General features: G+C 46.3%; 1 protein-coding gene across 1 annotated transcript in view; it reads left to right on the forward strand.

Moving 5' to 3' along the window:
* CWC27 (CWC27 spliceosome associated cyclophilin) overlaps positions 1–23,913 on the forward strand; it is a 203,159-nt gene that overhangs the window by 123,583 nt on the left and 55,663 nt on the right. The window contains exon 11 of the mRNA XM_024194755.3: positions 76–179. Within this exon, the coding sequence (XP_024050523.1) occupies positions 76–179 (104 nt within the window). The remainder of the gene's footprint in view (positions 1–75; positions 180–23,913) is intronic.

The raw sequence follows: 23,913 nt of genomic DNA on the forward strand, positions 1-23,913 counted from the left end.
TAACTTTGACTCTGTTTCTCCTGAGTGGCTTTACATTCTTAGATTAGACTCATGTAAATATTGTTCTCTTTGCAGTGAGGAACTACGCAAAGAAGTACGCCAGCTGAAACGTGAATTACTAGAAGCAAAGCAAAAGAGAGAAGAAAATTCTACAAAATCAAAAGAAAAGGAAGAGGAAGGTAAGCACATATCATAGAAGGTGGTAACTGTAAATGTTTTAGTTAACTTCTCATCTTCAACATCTAGGATTATTGGGTTTCATGTGGATGAATTTAAATAGGATTGCTGAATTGGATAATCTACAAGGAAAAAAAATTCCTTACAAATTTACAACAGTAGCAACAAAAGTATACAAGTGTACAAAAATATAAAATGACAAAACTCTATCAAACAAATTTATTTGTATGTTTGTTCCATGCATATACATTGATTGGAGAGCTGCTGCAGCTGAAATTTCCATTGTTGTTACTCTATATTACTGTATTCCCTAAAAAAGATATTATCTTGCTATATTACAGGCTGTAACAGATATAAGCAGGTGCCTAACCTTAAGCATGTTAATAGTTCCATTGACTTCAAACTGCTACAACTCCTATGAATGATTTCAATGGGACTGTTCACATGTGTAAAATCAATTGCTTAAGTACCTTGCTGAATAGGGACCATAGAAAATATCTGCTGTGGCAAAGTTAATGAAAAATATGTGTTTTGTTGTATCCTTAAAATTTTTCATTGCTGTAATATGATTTTGTTCAGCTGAAACCACTGACGTGCAAAATTTAACTGGAAGAACATTTGATATAACATGAATCCAGTTCCGTTGCCACCCCTGAATCTGGTCGTTCTTCTTTGAGTGATTGCGTATGTCCATTAGACTAGGTTGTGCACATCTCATGCACCGGTGCTGGAGAGTTTTCTTTAGTAGTACCTGTAATGGGGGCCACACCTCTACCCCTGTATTCTCGTGCTCTGAGCCGAGGATATAAAGTATGGACCCTCCCCGCCCATCCTTCAGTTTCTTCTTACTGTCCATGGCTGGTGGTCGAAGCATGTTGTCTGTTTGTTCCTTCAGCAAACAAACCATTTTTAGTTAGTTTCTTGTTTTCAGTTATTTAGTAGTACTAATTTTCAGGTCTTTGAGCTCTTTCTTTTGTCCTTTTTTTCTTTTTCTTTACCAATTGTCCACTGTAACCCAATCACAGGTTGGAAAGGGTTTAATAGCTGATTAATTATGACGGGTGTCATATGTACCTAATTACTTGCTTCTCAACCAGATGGGTAGGACTGGAAGGCATCAGGTGATAACTAAACAGATACCTGGTGCTCATGAGAGGGGAGAAGGTTCAGTCTGAAGAGGAGAACCCAAAGGGACTCCGGTGAAGGAGCCTGAGCCAGAATCTGCAAAAGAGCAGAGCCTTCAGAGAGACTCATTCTGAGGAGCCAGTACTCAGCCTCAGAGCTGGAGGAGAAGACTCCAGAGTAATGGAAGGAGATTGAAGACAGAGACCAGAGAGAGGTAGATTTGTTGAGAGACTTTGATTAATAGTTTGAGCTTTTGTTGCCCCAAAAGAGGTAGGACTTTAGATGCATCTAAGGGTATGTCTACACTACGAAATTAGGTCGATTTTATAGACATCGATTTTTAGAAATCGATTTTATACAGTCAATTGCATACGTCCACACTAAGTGCATTAAGTCGGCGGAAGTAGAAGTGGTCCTCTATCTGGATGGCTCCCCACAATGTGTCCCCTATGCAATCTATAATTCAAAAGATATTGGATTATTTTGTTACATTTAACAGTCAAGTTTGGCATTCAGCTCTATCAATGTGCACCTGGCTGCAATTTTGGTGTTTTCATCCTTGTGTTATAGATTGGACTGTATTTTCTAACCCTATGATCTTCACATTCCTTAAAGGCCTAGAAAGATTGTCCCTGCTCCACAGTGGGATTTGAACTCAGCCCTTACGGGTCCCCATTTTGAACCACAAGCCACCAGCTGATTGTTACACCTCTCAGCAAAGGTTTCCTTTCTAATAGCCATCACCTCAGCAAGAAGAGTAGGAGAGCTGCATGCTCTGGTGACGGATCCTTCGTACACGGTTTTTATAAGGGGAAGGTACAGCGTAGGCTACACCCTAAGGGTACGTCCAGACTACCCGCCGTATCGGCGGGTAGCGATCGATTTATAGGGGATCGATATATTGCTCATAAAGTCTCATAAAGACGCGATATATCGATCTCCGAACACGCTCCCCGTCGACTCCGGAACTCCACCGGAGTGAGCGGCAGTAGTGGAGTCGACGGGGGAGCCGCGGCCGTCAATCCCGCGCCGTGTGGACCCAAAGATAAATCGATCTAAGATACTTCGACTTCAGCTACGCTATTCACGTAGCTGAAGTTGCGTATCTTAGATCGATTCTTCCCCCCCACAGTGTAGACCAGCCCTAAGTTTCTTTCCAAAGTAGTGTCTGATTTCCACCTCAATCAATCAATATATTTTCTGGTCTTCTTTCCAAAAGCACAGTCTCATAAAGATGAACAAAAGCTTCACAATTTGGATGTTTGCGGAGTACTAGCTTTTTATCTGGAAAGAACAAAGCCTTCTTGGGTCTTTTGTGGAACAAATGAAGGGGCATCCTGTAACAGTGCAAAGACTGTCCAAGTGGACCAGTTGTTTTGTCATGTGTTACAAGATCAAGGGCATCCAGAAAAGCTCTGTGTATCCAACCAGAACACTGTCACAGTTCAGGCCAACTGCTCCTGAATTTCCCCTTAGTGGTACAGCAAGGACATTCACTCTCTAGTTTCTGGCTTCCTAGCTATTGCCTTTCTTGGATGGAGACCTACCTCTCTCTCCCTCCTGACTGGTGTATTTCCAGGCTTTACTAGTTCCCTGCCTTCACTGTGTTATTCCCACCAATGACAGGCTCCCTAAGCAGGCTTCTCTTGCCTTCTCTTCTGAAACTAATAGCCAACAGTTGTAAGTTACCACACAGCACTTCCTGTGCAAGCATATTTAAAAGCATTACAGAGAAAACAGATAAGAACAGATGTAACTTAGATAGCTCATAGAGCCGAGAAGTGGAAAAAACAACAATAAAAGAATCTACATGCATGCTATTAAGCTTTCCAGAGATCCACCCAACTAGCTGCAACATGGGCTCTGGCAGGCAAGTCCTTCAAACCTGCCCCCACCCCCACCCCCTATGAGACCTTTTGTGGTCAGAAGTTCATAACAGCCTCATCTTAGCTCTAGAATGCTATCTTATGGGACCTCATAGCCCAGGTCCTTCCAATGCTTCCCTAATATTGGAGCCCTCTGTGGACCAGAAGTCCAGTCTATTTGCTGGATCAGCAAGAAGGCTCTGAGTCATCTTAAACTCAGGCTATTTATTCAATAGTCCTTTTTTAGTCTATTGGTCCCTGGAGAATCCATATTGGGTCTTTGATCTGCCCTCATGTAACAAGGGATCATCAGACAAAATGCTCCCTCCTCAGGGAAAAGCTTCAAAGGATGAGTTTGTAGGTGGGGGGTTGCAATCTCCTCTTCCCCCATGCTTCCTAGGAATTCCACTTCACACATATTGTCGTAAAAGGTCAATTGTGTCTACTATATTGTTCAGTGTAGTCTTTTGAAGTTCACATTATCTCCCAGAGATTGCATTAATCCTTCCTCCTAAAAAAATCCTTCCATCTATAAAATCCCACAATAGTACACAAACATTGGCATTTACAATATAATGAACTCCAAAGATATTAAACTTAATTTAGTAGTTTAACTTAACTCCATAAGGTTTGCCCAGGATATTGTCATACCTGTCACAAGCACATTCAACCTCTATGGTTTTGTGGGAAATGTCCCTGTCGTGGAACGTGTGCAGAACAGCAATGTGGCCCACACCTTTGCTAGATATTATGTGATTACTACTGCATCAAAGGAAGATGAGAATGTAAAAAAGCAGTTCTGTAGTCCTTCTTACAACGAGACTCTTATCCCCACCTCAAAGGGAAAGTTCTTGGGAGTCACCTAGTAATGGACATATGCAAAATCACTCGAAGAAAAAACAGTCACCTTGTAACTGTTATTGTTCAAGATGTATTGCATATGTCCACTACATGACCCACTCTCCATCCCCAGTGCATCAGAGTCTATCATCTAAGAGCTTGGTACAGAGGAACAGAAGGATAGGTGGATAGCTCCTCCCTTTATACTCTTGTCTCAGAGCTTAGATTTTGATATAGAATTAAAAAATAGATAAATGAAAAATAGGCCATGCGAACTATAATACTATCTTGGTGATCTATTCCTTATACTGATATCAAAGAACTGTGATCAAATGTGTATTAGAATGATGTGTTCATTGACTGTGAAAGATTTAATAACATTCAAAAGTCCATGGCAGGATCACAGAGACCAAGATTAAAACAGAGATGCTACTGCATGAAAGAAGTTAAACGTGAGTATGTTCCAGTCAAAGAAGAAATGTTGATTAATGTGTGATTAAGTGAAGCACAATATTGAAACAGTTAGATAATGTCAACATGAGATGTTGCGGTCAACTCATCCTGCTAGGTGCTACGGTAACACAAGTAACAAATAATAATCCTTGATAATAGAAAGTATGAAGAAAACATTCAGAGCATCTATTCTGATGTACCTAGAATTACTAGTAACATATGTTGTGATCTAACTGCAGTAGAGAAATGTTTTATATAACTGTTTGTAGGTGAATGCACAGGAAAATTACCAAGATGGTACACGGTTTGATATAGATATATGTATGTGGTAGTTACCAGTTGAACTGCACTTCTGATCCTTCCTGGTCTCTTGGAGCTCACCTTCTCAGGGTCTGTGACCATCACCTTTTGCTTGGGATGGAAATCACATGATTCTCCCACTCTGACAGTTACTGGGTTGCAGTCTCCTGTGTAATCAACTGTGATTATCTCAACAGATCTGAGTTAGGCTCAGACACTGCACATCTAGACCGACGGTGGTAATCAGTAAGGCTAAGATTTTTGTCATGGTTATTTTTAGCAAAAGTCACAGACAGGTCACGGGCAATAAACAAAAAATTCACGGAAGCCATGACCTGTCTGACTTTTGCTGCTACGGCACCATGGTGGCTGGGACCTGAAGGGTTCCCCCTCTGCCCACGGCAACTTCCAGCTCCCGGGGGGGCCCCTCTCAGCCCACAGCAGCTGGGAGCTGCATGGTGACCATATTTCCCAAAGAGAAAACTGGACACCCCCCGCCGCTTGCCCGAGATGTCCCCCTCCCTCCTCGCGAGGCTGTCACCTGTCACTGGAACCCTGAGGAGGGTCCCCTCTGGAGTCTGTCACCTGTCGCTGGAACCTTGCAGGGGGCCGCCTGTCGCTGCTGTCGCCGGAACCCTGCCAGGGCCCTGCTGGCTGCCAGCTCCAGAGTCCCAGAGCCCCTGGGGCTGAAGCAGAGAATGTCACGGAGGTCTCTGGAAGTCACGGATTCCGTGACTTCCCTGACCTTTGAGACATAAACGTAGCCTAGTAATCAGCAACCAAACAGCCTTCCTAAAGCAAAGAATCATTTATTTCATGCAAAAACATTTAAGAAAAAATGTATCTTGAAAAACAAACAAGCCTAAACACAATACTTGCTTCTCTCTAATGCCTGGGAAGGCCCAATTCCTTGAGACTTACCCATAGAGCCTTTCACTCTATCAGCATGTCGCCTTAGACAGCTTCTTGTCAGGTGTCCCCACCATTGCAGGAATCAACACCCTTTTTAACAGTTTGTAGTCCTTTAATCTAGTAGATCTCGGCATTGCAAAACAAGATTTACAGCATGTTGGGAAAAGGATAAAGGATCATTGAAGCTAACAGCTGGACCCCATTGTCTGTCCAGTGTGTACCTAGATCAAGGGTGGGCAAACTTTTTGGCCCGAGGGCCACATCTAGGAATACAAATTGTATGGTGGGCCATGAATGCTCACAAAATTGGGGTTGGGGTGCAGGAGGGGGTGAGGGCTCTGATTCCAGGTGCGGGCTCCAGGGGGGCTAGAAATGAGGAGTTCAGGGTGCAGGAGGGGGCTCCGGGCTGAGGCGGGTGAGTGGGGGGTGTGGGGGGGGTGAGGGCTCTGGTTGGAGGAGCAGGCTCTGGGGTGGGGCTGGGTATGAGGAGTTTGGTGTGTAGGAGAGTGCTCCGGGCTGGGACCGAGGAGTTTGGAGGGCGGGATGGGGTGTAGGAAGGGGTTCAGGCTCCGGCTGGGAGTGCGGGCTCTGGGGTGGGGTTGAGGATGAAAGGCTTGGGGTGCAGGAGGGTGCTCTGGGCTGGGATCGATGGGTTTGGAGGGCGGGAGGGGGAATCAGGGCTCGGGCAGGAGGTTGGGGCACGGGATGAGGCTCAGGGGTGCAGGCTCCGGGCAGCACTTATCTCGAGCTGTTCCCAGAAGGCATGTCCCTTCTCCGGCTGCTACGCGGAGGCGCGGCCAGATAGCTCTGCATGCTGCCCCGTCTGCAGGCACCGCCCCTGCAGCTCCCATTGGCTGCAGTTTCTGGCCAATGGGAGCTTTGGGGGTGGTGCTTGGGGTGGGGGCAGAGCTCAGAGTGGAGCCCCCTGGCTGCCCCTATGCGTAGGAGCTGGAGGGGGGCCGTGCCACTGCTTCCGGGAGCCACGTGGAATGGGGCAAGCCCCAGACCCCGCTACCCAGCAGGAGCTTGAGGGTCAGATTAAAATGGCTGGCCACCCCTGACCTAGATTTTCTTAAATCTGGGAAGCCATTGTGTTGCTTCCCTGTTTGTATTTCTCAAAGCCCCAATAGAAGTTGGACCAATGCATTCACACAGGAAAATCTTATAACCCAGCATTGACATAAATGATGTGGTTTTTTGATACGGCATTGTTCTTATACAATTTGGCACATGAGCAGTTGGTGCAACATTGTTATAATTCAATAGAACAATTATTTCATATTACATGACATAAGCTATAGGAATAAGACTTCAGTAGAAACTTCTTTTTTCCTCCTGCTTCTTCTTAATGTATTCTAGAACTGTTTCTTGCAACCTTCATTCAGTAGTGTCACTATCGCTATTCGATAGCTGTGTGTTAGGAAAAAAAGCATTTCAGTATATGAACTGGTTGATGATCACACTACGTACCCCAATTTTAGTTTTGGAGTTCTTTTGACCTGAGCAGACAATTGGCTTAGACCCTTAAATGGGGGGGGGAGGGGGTCTCCCTAATCTTGGACATGAATTTTGTAAAATCTAATACTAATAGAAATGTCATTGTGAATCTTTTTTTAATTTAAGTGAAAACAGTTTAAATTTTCAGCACTCTCAGGCATTGCAAGATTATACAATCCCATGAGAATCTGGAACCTAAACTGAGTATAAATTAACTAGAAACAAGTAGAACTGAATAGTCTCTCTTCATTGTCAAATCTAAACTGCAATAAATAAATAAACAGCATAATGAAAATAAATTGAATTTTTCTTTTTAAAAGTCAAAGGTAAAATTAGTAACAGGAAATTGTTTTAAAACATTTTGAAATTCCTAAACTATCTCTTTAATAAACTTATTAAAAAGATTTAATATTGCAGTATTACATGAAAAATAATACTTGTTTGTTTTGAATTATATGCATTATGTGAGCCTGCAAGGAGATGGGCTAATCAACAGGAGGATATTCAGAATCAGGGTGTACTTTCTCAAAGGCTTAAATGGGTATTAGAAAAGATCCAAGCACTCGTTGAACAACACATCAGTTTGCTGACATTTCTAGTTATTTCTGTGGTTGAAAGAAATGTAAAATATAACCCATTTCAGGGGTAGGGGAAAAGCAAAACAAAGTCTATATGAAATCTCAAATCCCTAATTTAAATACAGTAACTAGATACAGTAAAAGCTGTGTTATCCGGCACTTTATCAACCAGAAAGCTCTATTAACCAACATTTCTGCTATCTCCCAATACAAATCTTCAGTCTAGTAACCGGGACTAGTATACTGCCCAGGAGGTTATGCAATTGCACATTCTGCACTCTCCTTTTATGCAAAAGAGGCAGAAGACACATAGGCAAGCTGATATAAGGGACTTACGCAAAAAAGCAGCTTCCAGGGTGTGTCATAGGGTCATTACAGATTCAGCCAAATCTCCTACACCTTCTACATCTACGGTGATAATTGATATTGATAATGATGACCTTGAGGCACTGCAAGATCCTGAAGTGCCTTCTGAATCATCAAAGAAAGATTAAATTATGTTCAGTATAGTTTTAGTGTTAAGTGTATTTTTAGTGATCTGGGTGTACGCCATGCGCGCTGCCCATAGTGATATGTAGTGTCATAAGATAGCCTACTGTATAGAAAACTTTACGTGTATACACTAAGTGCTCCAAGAAACCAACTACTCTGCAGTGCAGTACTACTACTGGATTGGTGAGTACCTGCATATTATTTTATACTTCATTAATTTTATTGTATTCTAATTCTTTGAAAATTGGTATTATATTGGTAAGTATAACTCTTAGTTAACTGGAATTTTTGACTAACCGGCACCGCTCCCCCACCCCCCCCCCCCATTTCTCCAACATGCCAGATAACAAAGCTTTTACTTTAGTATCATGTTCTCTTGTATTATTTCTATTACTATAGCACCAGGAGGAAAAAAACTAGTTTTGCCAAGGGGGAAGAGAGGGTGGGCACTGTAGGATAATCTCAAATCAGACAATATCTTGTAGTCTATTCAACAAAAATTGCAATCTTCCATTTCTACTTTGAAAGAATTTCTAGTGTTTAATAAATTCTGTGTGAAGGTTTATAGTTAGTCAAAAGTAATTTTTCTGGGTTGGCCTTGTCCAGTGTTTTAATAAATTTTCCCAATCCTCTTAGCTAAATTGCTTCTCTAATCCCTCTACAGGTTTCGTTGAGTTTAAATATTTTATCAGAACCTTCAGCAAGTAAAACAAAGCTATACAGAGATGCAAGGTTAGACAAATTTTCTAATCTGCTCTTGAAAGATGAAGTATCAGATTATCTCTGGTGTATTATCAAAACAATGCCTCAGTTGTGAATATTGCAAAAATTCAGACAACGTAGGGCAATCTGAGCTTGTAAATAAAGAAAGGATTTAAAATCTTGTTTATGATTAGGGCTGCAGATTTGTCTCAGCACTTCTATAGCAAAAATCATGGAGACCTTAAAAAAGGTCACAGTTTAGGGGGAAAATGGTGTGTAAAGTCATGGGTATGAAAATTCATTTATTGCTGTAAATACCATATACATACATCACATCACTGCCACCTTCTCACCCCACCAAGAGGCACTGACCACCTGCAGCAGCACCCTCCACCTTGACACTGCAACCCTAATCGCTGCCCGGTGAGGAGGGGAGTGAAGGAGCAAGTCCACCCCACACTTACTCTGTAATGGCAGCTCCTGTCCCGCAGGACTGGGCCTGACTTCCTGCTGCAGGTGCTGCAGCCTGGTGCATAGGGTAGCAGCACTACTCAGGTTTGGCCCAGCTGCCCCTCCTTCATGACAGAGCATCCGTTTGCCTCACTTGCTAGATGCTTTAGAATGTTAATTTGACAGTATGGCCCTGATCTTGTAAAGAATTACCTGCTTGGTTAACTTTATTCATTGTGAGTAGTCCTACTCAGTGAGCAAAATTTAAACACATATAATACGTATAAGTTTAAACACATATAAGTCTTTGTAAGATCTGGACCAGTGTGGTATCTACGACCTCTCCCTATAAGTTTCTGCCACTCTACCCCTATAAGTTTCTGTCACTAAATTGTATTATATGGCTGGTAAGTTAAGGGAATGATGTTGGATTCAAGCATTCAAATTGGATATACCATGTTAAGTATACTGAAATCGACACATACCCAGCAGTAGGGGAGATCTGAGAAGCAATGATAATGTAAGATGTTGAGATAGTAGTGGACAGCAAATTAAACATGAATTTGCAGTGTGTTATGGCTGTTTTTATATTTAAAAAAAAAAAAAAGACAGTGTGATTCTGTGCTTCAGAGGCAGTACTCATGAAGCAAAGGAATATTAGCCCCTTCATTTACATGTCTGATGGGAGTGCACCTGAATACTCCTGGAGGAATTCTGCGCCACTGCGCATGCAGAATTTGTGCAGAAATTAATAGGTTTCGCGCAGAATTTCCTTTTCTTCCAAAGCAATGGGCTGCAAAGTTGCTGGCCGTCCCTAGAGGTTGCTGGGCCCAGAAGAGCACACACACAAGTAGAAGACACTGCTGTGGGGAGGGAGCTGGACGGTTTCTGGCAGCTGCATTTCTCAGCACACCCTGAAGAAAGGAGGTGACGTGCAGAAATCTCCACACAAGCCCAGCACCCAGCATAAGGCTTTCTCCCTCTGGATCACTTGGCTCTACTGGAGGCGCGGGAGTGCAACTGTCTGGGTGGGGACGTGGGGGGTGGTGCACCTGGGGCCTGAGGGGGTGGGGGTGCAATTGTCTGGCTGGGGGGGTGCAGCTGGGCTCGGGGGAGGGGTGCAAGTGTCTGGGCAGGGCAGCTTGCAGCTAGGCTCTGGGGGGAAGGGAGTGTGGATGTCTGGGCTAGGGAGTGCTCCACGGCTGGACTCCAAGGGGTGGGATTGCGTGCGCATGTCTGGATTGGTGGGGGCTCCGCAGCTGGGCTCTGATGGAGAGCAGGGGTATGTGTGTGAGTGTCTGTCCGGGGTGGGGAGGGCCTGTGGCAGGGCTCTGGGGGAGAGGAGAGCGTGCATGTGAGTGTCTGAGCTGGGGGTCATCCTGCAGCTGGGGTTTGAGGGGGAGGGGATGCGAGTGTCTGGTCTCAGGGAGCAGATGCAAGTGTCTGGCTGGGGGGGGCCCACAGCTGCGCTCTGGGTGTGTGCGAGTGTCTGGCTGGGGGGTGCTCCGCAGCTGGGGTCTGAGGGGGAGGGGATGCGTGAGAGTGTCTTGCTGGGGTGGGGGTGCAGCTGGGCTCTGTGGGGAGGGGACGTCTGGTCCCCCTACTGGGCTCTGTGGGAAGGGGGCAGAGAAACAGGAACTGGGTTGTTGTAGGGGTTTCCTTAACTCTACTCCTGGAGGAATTTTTTTATGTCTGTACTGTTACAGACATAGTTGCTGTTAGGTATTTTGAAATAAATTACCAGAATAATTGAAACTACTAGCGTGATTATATTGTGTTATTTTGACAAATAAAATTTGCTGAATTTTGCAGAATTTTAAAATATTGTGCGCATAATTTTTAAAATTTTGGTGCATAATTCCCCCAGGAGGAAGGACCTGAATTATTGCATTCAGTTCATGGCAGCTTGTGAGAAAGACAATGAAAAATTAGAGAGTTTGGAGAAGAGTAACAAAAATGATCAGAGGATTGGAAGGACTCATTTAAGAACAAAAGGTTTTGTTTTGTTTTAAGTTCTATATAGATATCAATACATAGATTAGTTTAGCTGTTAGTGTGCCACTTAATGTGAACACCAAGAAGGGAGAAGAATTTTTTAAGTTTCAAATGAACATGCATAAGAAGGACTAACTGGGAGGATCTCAGGGCTTGTCTACGCTTGAAACGCTGCAGCAACACAGCTATAGCACTACATCTGCACCGCTGTAGCACGTCAGTGTAGACACTCGCTATAGCAACAGGAGGGGTTCTTTTGTCAGCATAATTAATCCTCCTTCCTAAAAGGCAGTAGCAAGGTTGATGGAAAAGGTCTTCTGTTGACCTAGTATTGTCTACACTGGGGAGGTAGGTTGACGTAACCACATTGCTGGGGTGGGTTGATTTTTCACACCCTTAAGTGACGTAGCTGAGTTGGCTTAATTTTGTTTGTAGACCTGACCTAAGACATTTAAGTAAAATATCAGGAAAAACTTCTCAACATGGAACTATACTAGACTGCCAAACAGTCTCCCAAGGAGATTGTGGATGCCCATTCACTTGAAATGTTTAATCGACTGGACCAAATATTAGAAAATGTATTGTAACAACTTTCAATTGTCAGAGAAATAAATTTTGATGACCTAATAGATCTTTTCACTTTCTGACTTCTGTATTCATTGTGTCTGTAATATCCCAACATGAGGTTCTGCTTCATCCCTGCTTGATATGCATTTTTTCAACAAAAATTTTAAATAGGTGACATGGCCCAGTGATGATGATTTCTCTCTGACTGATAATCAGTGGAAGTGACTCATCAGACTTAAGATGACTCCTGCATGCCCTCTCCTCAAAAATGTATTGGGATGGGGAGTACCTCACCATTCTTGCTGGCAGTAGGGGACAAAAGGCCTCCCATGTTCCCTCTCCAGTTTGAGATCTGGGGTGAGAGATTCTGCGTCTCTGTGTAGACTTATATACGTGATGTTTTGCAGTGTGTACAACTCAATCTCAAATACTTGGGACTTGGAAAGGAGCCAAAATTAGGCATTTCAGTATAGTAGTTTGTATTTTTGGTACTCAAAAAAATCCTCTTTTTAATAAGATTAAATTTTGCAAGTTATTAGGCATATAAATGTCTTTATATTGCTTTGTTTTGAGCAAATAAAAACCTACCAATTTATTTCACTTTAAAAACTTAACTACTGCACATGATCAAATACTTCTGGTTGCCCAAATGTTCAAAGTTTTTTATGGCCAACAAACAGTTGTTGTCAGATGCTACCGGTGTGGTGCTCTGCTTTCTCCTATGTTGATATCACTTGGCAGCGTGCGTGTGTTCCCTCTGTGTGCTGCCCCAGCTCTGCGCAGATAGCTGACACTGCAGACCCGAAGAGAACCCCCAATAACCACAGAGTCTAGTAAGATGAAAAGTCACGTCAACTAGGTTTATTGCAACCTTGGACACAATTGCAGTTCCCCGTAGATTACTTAGTCTACCGGGCATACTATGAGAAAGTGCCTCTTGGCAATGGACCCGGCTCAGTGGCGGGACTTTCCACTGCCCCCTCAGCCGGACAAAGATATCCACTCAGGGATGCATTCTTATACACAGATACAAACAGGTTACACATCACTCCTGACGTATTGAGATGCAACCTCTCTACGCAGCAAGGTACAACCCCTCTACATAGTAAGGTGCTGCCTCTCACCTTGTACATTTTGGTTCGAACAAAACAACTCTATCCATCATTTTACCCTTTTGCCCCTGTCATTGGGATGGGTCAGCCTGTTCCATGTTATCTGTGGAATGTTCCAGTATAGTGTATGTTCTGATATCTGGTGTCTAGTACCTTTTAGGTATGTCTCTTTTTGCAGCATCAGCCCTTTCCTTGCCAGCTTCTGCGAGCAGGGCCTGCCTCTGGCTCACAGCTTAACTTTGCTTTATGTTAGCAAAGTCTTGACCATTACTTTAGTTCAGGCCTTAGGCCTCTGATACCAAGGTTTATATCTCAGGGCCTCCTCTTACTACAACAGTATGCTCATATCTAGCCATAATTTAGTTCTTACGGTTGGTCATGTTTGATTACCTATCTGAATTTTAATGCACATAATAAATTTGTTTGCATTTAAATTTGCAAAATAAATGTTGGTGCATCTAGACTCTTTTTAATCCACAGACTAAGAAATAATATCTGTGTGTCTTAAAAACAGCTTCTTATCACAAAAAATAATTGCTTGTTTGTAGTAAGAGATCTTTCCGTTACCACCTGATTTCTCTTAATCTTTTGGGAAGAGTATGTGGGATGGACATTGGGATCTCTTTTCAGTACACGTGAGCTGTGACATACTGTATCAGATTCATAGATTTTTAAGGACAGAAGGTACCATTGGATCTTCTTGTCTGACCTCCTGCATATCATTAAATTTCACCAGTTATTCCTGTACTGAGTAATCAGTGCACTGACCCACAGGAACCCTCCTACCAACACTACAAAAAGAATTCTGTGTGGACTCCTCCTGACGGTTGAAATGACAGACTGGACTTCTCCATAGTGCTTCCACAGATGTGCACAGGCTGAAATTGTGAACAAACAGCATCACTTGCCCCATAACCTCAGCCGTACAGAATGCAACTCCATCCACAGCCTCAGAAACAACTCTGACATTATAATCAAAGGGGCTGACAAAGGAGGTGCTGTAGTCATAATGAACAGGTCGGATTATGAACAGGAGGCTGCCAGGCAACTCTCAAACACCACATTCTACAGGCCACTATCCTCTGATCCCACTGAAGAGTACCAAAAGAAACTACACCATCTGCTCAAGAAACTTTCTGCTACAGCATGGGAACAAATTTACACGGACACACCCCCAGAGCCCCGACCAGGGGTATTCTATCTGCTACCCAAGATCCATAAACCTGGAAACCCTGGACGCCTCATCATCTCAGGCATCAGCACGCTTACAGCAGCATTATCTGGCTATTTGGACTCTCTCCTCAGACCTTATGCTACCAGCACTCCCAGCTATCTTCGAGACACCACCGACTTCCTGAGGAAACTACAATGCATTGATGATCTTCCTGAAAACACCATCCTGGCCACCATGGATGTAGAAACTCTTTACACCAATATGACTTAGAACAACGCTTCCTCAGCTCTCGTCCCCTAGCACCCCTCCTCTACTTGCGCTACATTGATGACATCATCATCATATGGACCCACGGGAAGGAGGCCCTTGAAGAATTCCACCTGGATTTCAACAATTTCCACCCCACCATCAACCTCAGCCTGGACCAGTCCACACAAGAGATCCACTTCCTGGACACTACAGTGCAAATAAGTGATGGTCACATAAACACCACCCTATACCGGAAACCTACTGACCGCTATACTTACCTACATACCTCCAGCTTCCATCCAGGACACATCACACGATCCATTGTCTACAGCCAAGCCCTAAGATACAATTGAATTTGCTCCAATCCCTCAGACAGAGACAAACACCTAGAAGATCTTTATCAAGCATTCTTAAAACTACAATACCCACGTGGGGAAGTGAAGAAACAGATTAACAGAGCAAGATGGGTACCCAGAAGTCACCTACTACAGGACAGGTCCAACGAGGAAAATAACAGAAAACCACAGGCCATCACGTACAGCCCCCAGCTAAAACCTCTCCAGCACATCATCAACGATCTACAACCTATCCTGGAAAACGATCCCTCACTCTCTCAGACCTTGGGAGGCAGGCCAGTCCTCGCTTACAGACAGCCCCTCAACCTGAAGTAAATACTCACCAGCAACTACACACCACACCACAGAAACACTAATCCAGGAACCAATCCCTGTAGCAAACCCCGTCGCCTATTCTGTCCCCCTATCTACTTTAGCGACACCATCAGAGGACCCAACCACATCAGCCACACCATCAGGAGCTCATTCACTTGCACGTGTACTAATGTTATATATGCCATCATGTGCCAGGAATGCCCCTCTGCCATGTACATTGGCCAAACCGGACAGTTGCTACATAAAAGAATAAATGGACACAAATCAGACATCAGGAATGGTAACATACAAAAGCCAGTAGGAGAACACTTCAGTCTTCCTGGACATTCTATAACAGATTTAAAAGTAGCCATACTTGAACAAAAAAACTTCAGAAACAGACTTCAAAGAGAAACTGCAGAACTAAAATTCCTTTGCAAATTTAACACCATTAATTTGGGCTTGAATAGGGACTGGCTCACTACAAAAGCAGCTTTGCCTCTCCTGGAATTGACACCTCCTCATCAATTATTGGGAGTGGACTACCCTGATCAAATTGGCCCTGTCAACACTGGTGGTTCTTCAAGTGATTGCTCATGTGTACTCCACAGTAGGTGTGCATGCTCACCATGTGCACCGGTGACAGAAGTTTTTCCCCTAGCAGTACCCTTGCGGGGGAAGCGCCCCCGCAACCCCTGGCGTCGCGCCTGCTTGGTGCGGTATAAGGGGAGCTGCGTGCACCCCCCACCCTTAGTTCCTTCTTGCTGCCAGTGAAGGTGCGTCGGAACTTCTCTGCTCCAGCATTGCTGTAGCTCGTCCCCAGAACTGTTCGTTCGTTCAGCATTAGTACCTGTAGTTAGTTAGCTGTTTAGTTAGTTTAGTTAGTCAGTGAACCCGGGCCAGGGCATGCCCCACGCCCTGGGGTTTAAGTTGTGCGGCTCTTGTAGAAGTTCTGTGCCAAGAAGTGACCCGCATGCAGACTGTTTGCGCTGCTTGGGAGAAACCCATATCAGCGAAAGGTGCAAGATTTGTAAGTCGTTTAAGCCTCGGACCGAAAGAGAAAGGGACATTAGGCTCCAGGCCACCCTGATGGAGTCGGCGCTGATCCTGGCCCCGGCACGCCCCTCTGAACCGGTACCCGGCACCACAGCGTCGGTACGCCGCGACCCTCTGGTGCCATTGACCAGCTGGCACCACTCCCCATCCACGAGGCACACCAAGAGGGCCACGAAGACTCCCTCTTCGCAGCGGCACCGAGGGAAGTCTGGGACAGAGGCTAGGTCCATGTCGGACAGTCCTTGATCCCCACTGGGCCCCAGGCTTCCGACTCAAGTCCTCCAGGCGCCCCGGGACGTCATGTCCATGCCAGTGCCCGGAGCACTGCCGATGTCGGCCCCGTGCTCCAGAGGCAAGCCGCCACTGGGATCTCCACAGTCACCTCCCGCCCGGTACCGGTATTGGTCGAGGGAACGTTCCCGACGCCGATCACTGCCCAGCGACCGCTCGGGGCAGAGTCCAGGTGGATCGCCCTCGACGCCGACCAGACTGTCTGGCTGGGTCCTGTCCGGCCAGGACTCATGGCACCGCTCGTCCTCAAGGAGAGAATATCGACCGGACCACAGCGGGCGTTGCAGTCGGTCCTCGTCTCGGAGAGGGTACTGCAGTCGGTCATGGCATGGTCGTCGACGCCGTTCCCGCTCAGACTCCCGCTCCAAGTCTCCGCCAAGACATCATAGCCCTTCGAGGCCATTCACGGAGCAGCTATTACCGTTGGTACCGGTCCTCCATGTCGAGTTCGCAGTCCCGTGGCCGTCATAGATATTGGCACCGCCACTCCCCCCGGTCCAGAGACAGCAGCAGATCTTACGCCAGCCTGGTCTCCATTCGTAGCAGTCCTTCAATGGGCCAGGCCAGCCAACCCGGACAGTCAGCCCCGCCGGTGCCACAGCAGGTGCAGTGGCACCGAGCGTCATGGCCAGCCCAATGGTACCAGTGGGCACTGTGGCCTCTGGCTCAGCGCCCGGTGGGAGCTCGCTCGGTGGCCGGAGCATTGGAAGCACTGTCGGCCTCCCCCTCCAGACCCCCGAGAAAGGAGTCGGTGGGACGTACATCCTCGGCACCGTGCCCAGAGTCCAACCAGGTGGTGAACCCTCCGGTGCCGGCCAACACCCAAGGTACAGTCTTCCATGCAGGATCTCCCATTTGACGGGAAAGCTCTGTTTGCGGAGGAAACAGATACAAGGCTGTATGGCATGAAAGACTCCCGCACGACCCTCCAGACTCTGGGCCTCTATGTCCCAGCTCTGGCAAAACCTAAGTTCAAGCCGCAGCAGACTCCTGCCCTGGCCACCCTCCCGAAGTACGAGGCCGCCCATAAGAAGCAGCGGGACTATAAAAGACGCCCTCAGAGGCAGTCTCGGCCTGCCCCCCAGTCCGGGTCCTCCAGAGCAAGCAGGCAGGGAAAAGGAGGCACCCCGCCAGTCCTCATCAGGGATCCACCCCCAATAGTTTCCCTTCTCCAACCGGTTTTATGCTTTCCTCTCAGAATGGTCGCGGCTAACCTCAGACCGATGGGTCCTCAACACCATCTCCCGGGGTTACACCCTCCAGTTTACTTCCTCCGCGCCCAACCACCCTCCACCCCTGTCCCTCTTGGGGGACCCCTCGCACGAAGCTCTGCTCGAGCAGGAGGTGGGGCGGATCCTAGGACTAGGAGCGATAGAGGCGGTCCCCGAGGAGTTCATGGGCAAGGGGTATTACTCCCGTTATTTCCTTATCCCGAGGGCCAAAGAGGGGCTCAGGCCCATCCTGGACCTCCGAGGTCTGAACCAGTACATGGTGAAGCTCAAGTTCCGCATGGTCTCCCTGGCCTCCATCATCCCCTCCCTGGGTCCCGGGGACTGGTACACTGCCCTCGATCTACAGGATGCATACTTCCACATCCACATGTTCAAGGGGCACAGGCGCTTCCTCCATTTCGTGGTGGGACAGAATCATTACCAATTCACGGTCCTCCCATTGGGTCTGTCCACTGCCCCCTGGGTGTTTACAAAATGCATGTCGGTGATAGCGGCCTACCTCCGATGGCAGGGGGCCCAGATATTTCCCTGTCTGGTCGCAGGTGAGGGATCACGTGGCGCTCCTCCTGTCCACATGCACCGCCTTGGGCCTGTTGGTAAACACCACCAAGTCCACGTTAGTCCCGGTCCAACGCATAGAGTTTATCGGGGTCTCCTGGATGCAGTGTCAGTCAGGGCCTCTCTCCTGCCAGACAGATTCGAGACCCTGAAAGGTCTCATCGACTCGGTCTCAAGGTTCCTGGTGACAACTGCCAGGGTTTGCCTGCAACTCTTGGGTCACATGTCGGCGTGCAAGTACGTGGTCCGTCACGCCAGACTCAGGATGAGGCCCCTCCGGCTCTGCTTGGCCTCAAAGTTCTCCCAGGCCATGGACAGGATGGACCAGGTCCTCACCATGCCGGACTCTGTGATCGCCTCCTTATGGTGATGGTCCGCCCCAAACAACATGCTCCGATGCGTCGGACCTGGGTTGGGGGACCCATGTGGGGAACTTTCAGACCCAAGGCCTGTGGTCGGCTCAAGACCTGACCCTACATATAAACGTCAAGGAGCTCAAGGTAGTGCAGCTGACGTGTATGGCCTTCCACTTGCACCTGGAGGGCAGGGTAGTCAGGGTCCTCACGGACAACACAGCCTCGATGTTCTATATCAACAGGCAAGACGGGGCCCGATCCTCTGCCCTCTACCGCGAAGCCCAGAGGCTGTGGGACTTTTGTATAGCCCACAATATCCACCTGAAGGCCTTCCACCTACTGGGCGCCCGGAACAAGAGGGTGGATCGCTTGAGCAGGGACTTTTCCTTGCAACACGAGTGGTCCCTCCACCCAGAAGTGGCCCACCGGCTCTTCCGAAGGTGGGGAGCTCCCCAGGTGGACCTATTCGCGACTCGGCAGAACCGGCGATGCCCCCGATTCTGCTCCGGGGGGGTTTGGGGTGGGGCGCTATCTCCGATGCCTTTCCCATGTCCTGGTCAGGCTGGCTTCCCTACGCCTTTCCCCCGTTCCCTCTAAACAGCATGGTCCTGGAGAAGATAAAGTCGAACAAGGCCCGGGTCCTCCTGGTTGCCCCGGCGTGGTCCAGGCAGCATTGGTACGGGACCCTCACGGGCCTGGCGGTAGCTCCGCTGTTGCCGCTCCGCCCGGACCTGCTCTCTCAGGACCAGGGCTGCCTCCTCCATCCCAACCTAGCGGCTCTTCACCTCATGGCGTGGCTGCTCAGTGGTTAGGTGGAGAGGAAAGGACGTGCTCAGAGCAGGTTCAGCGCGTCCTCCTCGAAAGTAGACGGACCTCCACTCGCCGTGCTTATTTGGCGAAGTGGTCCCAGTTTTCTAGGTGGGCAGTGGACCAGGGTGTCTCCCTGGTGACCGCCCCGATCCAGCTTATCCTTGATTACCTCCTCCACCTGAGGGCCCAGGGCCTGGCGCCCTCATCAGTCAAGGTGCACCTGGCAGCCATATCAGCCTTCTATCTGCTGGTGCAAGGGCACACGGTATTTTCCCATGCTATGACTGGCCGGTTCCTTAAGGATTTGGACCATCTTTTTCCGTATTCTAGACCCCCGGTCCCACAGTGGGACCTAAACCTGGTGTTGGCTCGTCTCATGGGGCCCCCATTTGAACCAGTTGCCACATGCTCCTGGTCTCGCCTCTCGTGGAAAGTGGTCTTCCTGGTTGCAATCACGTCAGCCATGTGAGTCTCGGAGTTCAGGGCCCTGACCTCCAAGCCGCCATACACGGTCTTTCATAAGGACAAGATCCAGCTCTGCCCACATCCCGCGTTCCTCCCGAAGGTGGTCTCCACCTACCACATGGGTCAGGACATTTTTCTACCGGTCCTTTGCCCCAAGCCTCACGTGTCCAGTGAGGAGTGCCGTCTCCACACGCTTGATGTGCGGCGGGCTCTGGCTTTCTACCTCGAGCGGACTAAGCCGTTCAGAAAGTCCTTGCAACTGTTCATCGCCTCGGCTGAGCACGTGAGGGGCCAGCCGATTTCCACTCAGTGGCTTTCCAATTGGATCACTTCGTGCATCTGTTCCTGTTATGAGCTGGCAGGTATCCCCCGCCACTCATTGTGAGGGCACACTCGACTCAGGTGCAGTCCTCGTCGGCTGCCTTCGTGGCCCACATCCCCATCCAGGACATTTGTAGGGCCGCCACATGGTCTTCGGTTCACACATTCACCTCGCACTATGCGATCGTCCCCCAGACCAGGGATGACGCCAAGTTCGACAAGGCTGTCCTCCGTCCTGGGAACTTGTGAACTCCTACCAACCTCCAACAGATATAGTTCGGAATCACCTATTGTGGAATACACATGAGCAATCACTCGAAGAAGAAAAGACAGTTACCTTTTCTGTAACTGGTGTTCTTCGAGATGTGTTGCTCATGTCTATTCCACATCCCACCCTCCTTCCCCTCTATCGGAGTTGTCTGGCAAGAAGGAACTGAAGGTGGGGGTAGTGTGCAGCTCCCCTTATATCGTGCCAGGCAGGCGCCGCTCCAGGGGTCTCGAGGGGCGCTCCCCCTTCGGGTACTGCTAGGGGAAAAACTTCCAGCACCGGTGCACGTGGCGAGCACGCACACCTATTGTGGAATAGACATGAGCAACACATCTCGAAGAACACCAGGTACAGAAAAGGTAACTGTCTTTTCTCCACTTGTGAGGTAACTCCCTTCTCTTCATGTGTCAATATATAATGCCTGCATCTGTAATTTTCACTCAATGCATCTGAAGAAGTGATTTTTTTACCCACAAAGCTTATGCCCAAATAAATCTGTTAGTCTTTAAGGTGCCACCGGACTCCTTGTTGTTTTTCTTTGACTAAAGTATATCATGCAGAAAAGCATCCAGTCTTGATCTGAAGCCATGAAGAGATGGAGATTCCACCACTTCCCATGTCAGTTTGTTCCTGAGGTTAATCACCCTCACTTGTAAAACTTGTGCTTAATAGAGTTTTTCTGGCTTCAGCTTCCAGCCATTGGTTCTTGTTACGCCTTTTTCCATAATATTTAAAAGCCCTGTTGTATCTGGTATTTTCTCCTGAAGAAGGTTCATACGTTATATGTACTGTTCGTGGAGGCCACCAATCTTTTTTCATTCATTAAAGAACTAAAAGTCAGATACTATAACTGTATTGGGAGGGAAAGAGATGATCCTCATTGAAGTCATTAGGGATCTGTGTGAGCACAGGGTCTAGTCATACTGAGCTCCTTGCAGGATCAGGGCCCAATTCTGTTATGAGGCTACTGGCTGATGTCTGTGCTTCCACCACACATCTACTTTGACAGCTGCAGACAGCTCTTTATTAATATTAATAGCACATTTGGTATTAATACTTTAAACTATACATATTACGTATTTGCCTGCTTGTGTTTGTTCCAGATTCAAAGCATTAGCGTAATTACAGAGTGGTGTGATAGTGGGGGGCAGAGGAGAGCGCATTTAAGTGTTTACATCGTTTAAAGAAGAGGGGAAAAACCTAATTCCCTCCTTCCAAGTTTGATTATAACCAGCCTTCCAATTTGAGAATAAGGTTGTTAGCTATGCCAGACTGCTGTCAAGACCTTACATTAAATAAGATGTTTTTCTTTTATCTGACATTTACTGTAGTGATGCCAAGAATTACATCAAACATATAATTCATTCAAACGCTGAATTTCTTCAGTATTTTGCCAGTACTTAATCAAATATTTGAAAAATCTATCATTCGTTTCATAGCTTTGTAGTCTAAAACTGTGAATGTTACAGTGAAAGTTACTTTAGACAAATTTAATCTATACAGTTTTTTATTTATTCAATATGCTGACCGTTTTAAAGGAATATATTTTCAAAAAATCAAATGATCTTCTTTAACTGTCATAGTTTCAGTTGCAGCTTTTGAACATTAGTACCTTTACTTAAAATAACCCATTAATCTCTAAATGATGATAAAAACCAAATAGTCACATAGGGCATATTTGTAATGCCATAAATACAAAAGAAACAGTGAAACCTTCAGAAACTAACAACAAAATCTAAGGATCCTGGTTTAGGTACAAAACGTTTTATGTTATAATAATAAAGTTTAAACTATGGTAATAGCATCAGAGAATAGTATAATAACTAAGGCCTTGATTCAGGGAGCATTTAAGTTTGAGCTTAAGTTCCATGTTTCATTTTGTTAAGTCTGATTGATTTCAATAAGACTTAAGGTTGTGTTTAAGTGCTATCCTGAAGAGATGGAGGCTTTCTTGAATTGAGGCCTAAGGTTTTAGGATAAGAAAATTAACATGACCTAGAGAATGTTGTGAATATTAGAAATTCAGAATTCTAGCTGTACTTGGGCTAAACATGTAAATTTTAAGATGATTGCAGTCCTTATTATGAAACCTTTTCAATATTTGAGGTGTGGTTATGTAAGATACAATTTACATTTTGGAGTAAAGGCTCAATCTTTATCCTATCCGTTTAAATCTTTGTCATTATTTCATTTTTAAAAATGTCTTTCAGTGAAGGTATTTCTAAGGCACCCATTAGCATAGCTTCTAGGTATCAAATATGATGATTGAAGAAGCCAATTTCTGGCCAGCAGTAGCATAATTTCTCCGCTCTGGTTAGGTAACATTTGTATGGGCTCTTTGAGAGTGTGACACGGTTTACCAGACCTTGGATGCTCTGATGCACCTTGCCCCAGGAAACAGTTCTCTTTGAGAAAATGTGCAGCCACTGTGGGAACCTGTGAGATCTGATCCTCCAGCAGCCAGAAGGACTGGGGACCAGCAACAGACAATCAAGGCCCCAGCTGTCCAAAATAAAAGATGCTGCCTGCTGTCAGTAAGACAATTCTTGGGTGGAGTGTGGAAGGATGCTCCCTGCGCCACAGCGAGAGCAACCAGCCTGGGCCAGGGTCCATTAGTGACCACAATCGGGCAAGAAAGAACCCTGGTGATTCAATTCCAGAGAGAACTCAGCCCAGAAGGGTGAGAAAACTATTTTGTTTATAATTGGCCCCGAAGAGCAAGGAACTGCTTCTATTTTGAGTGTGTTATACCCCAGAAGGGGTTTTGGACTGAGTGATCTGTCCAGAGGAACAAGCTATGGAAGACCTGATGAGGCTGACTGATGGCTTACAGGAGGTATTGGGAGCTGAAGAGAATGGCAATACCTTTCTTGAACGCAAGGGAGCACTCAAAGAGGTGAATGCAATCTACCACAGGAAGAACAATAGGGTAAATGAAATATAACATGTGCACTGATTTTAGTCATTTTAAGAATCCAGTTTACCATTCTAGGCTTCTCACAAATTAACTGAATTTTCAGTTGCTTAGCTTAAGAACAAACTCGAGATTGTCAAAAAGGTTTAGGATCTCATCAGTGTTTCCCTTCTTCTACCACTTTCCCATTGTTGTTGTTATTGTTTAATTGCTATTAAGGTAGTGTCCAGAGGCCCCAATCAACCTCTTTCTCTCTCTCCACCACTGTCTGGGAAGAATGAAATGCATTTTTCTTCTCACTGCAGAAGAGGAAGAGAGGTCTAGTTGTGAACCAGGGGAATGCCCACTGATCCTCATACTGGCAATGATTCAGCAAAGAATTTAAGCATGTGCTTAAATCCCATTCAAGGAATTAAACATGATTTTAATTTTATTATTCTTACCCCTTCACTAAAGGGCCCAGTCTGTAATATTGAAATACCATTATTAAAGGGCATTCCATTG

Source organism: Terrapene carolina, unplaced genomic scaffold (assembly GCF_002925995.2).
Source record: "Terrapene carolina triunguis isolate 2854851 unplaced genomic scaffold, T_m_triunguis-2.0 Scaffold69, whole genome shotgun sequence".
Classification (NCBI taxonomy): domain Eukaryota; kingdom Metazoa; phylum Chordata; order Testudines; family Emydidae; genus Terrapene; species Terrapene triunguis.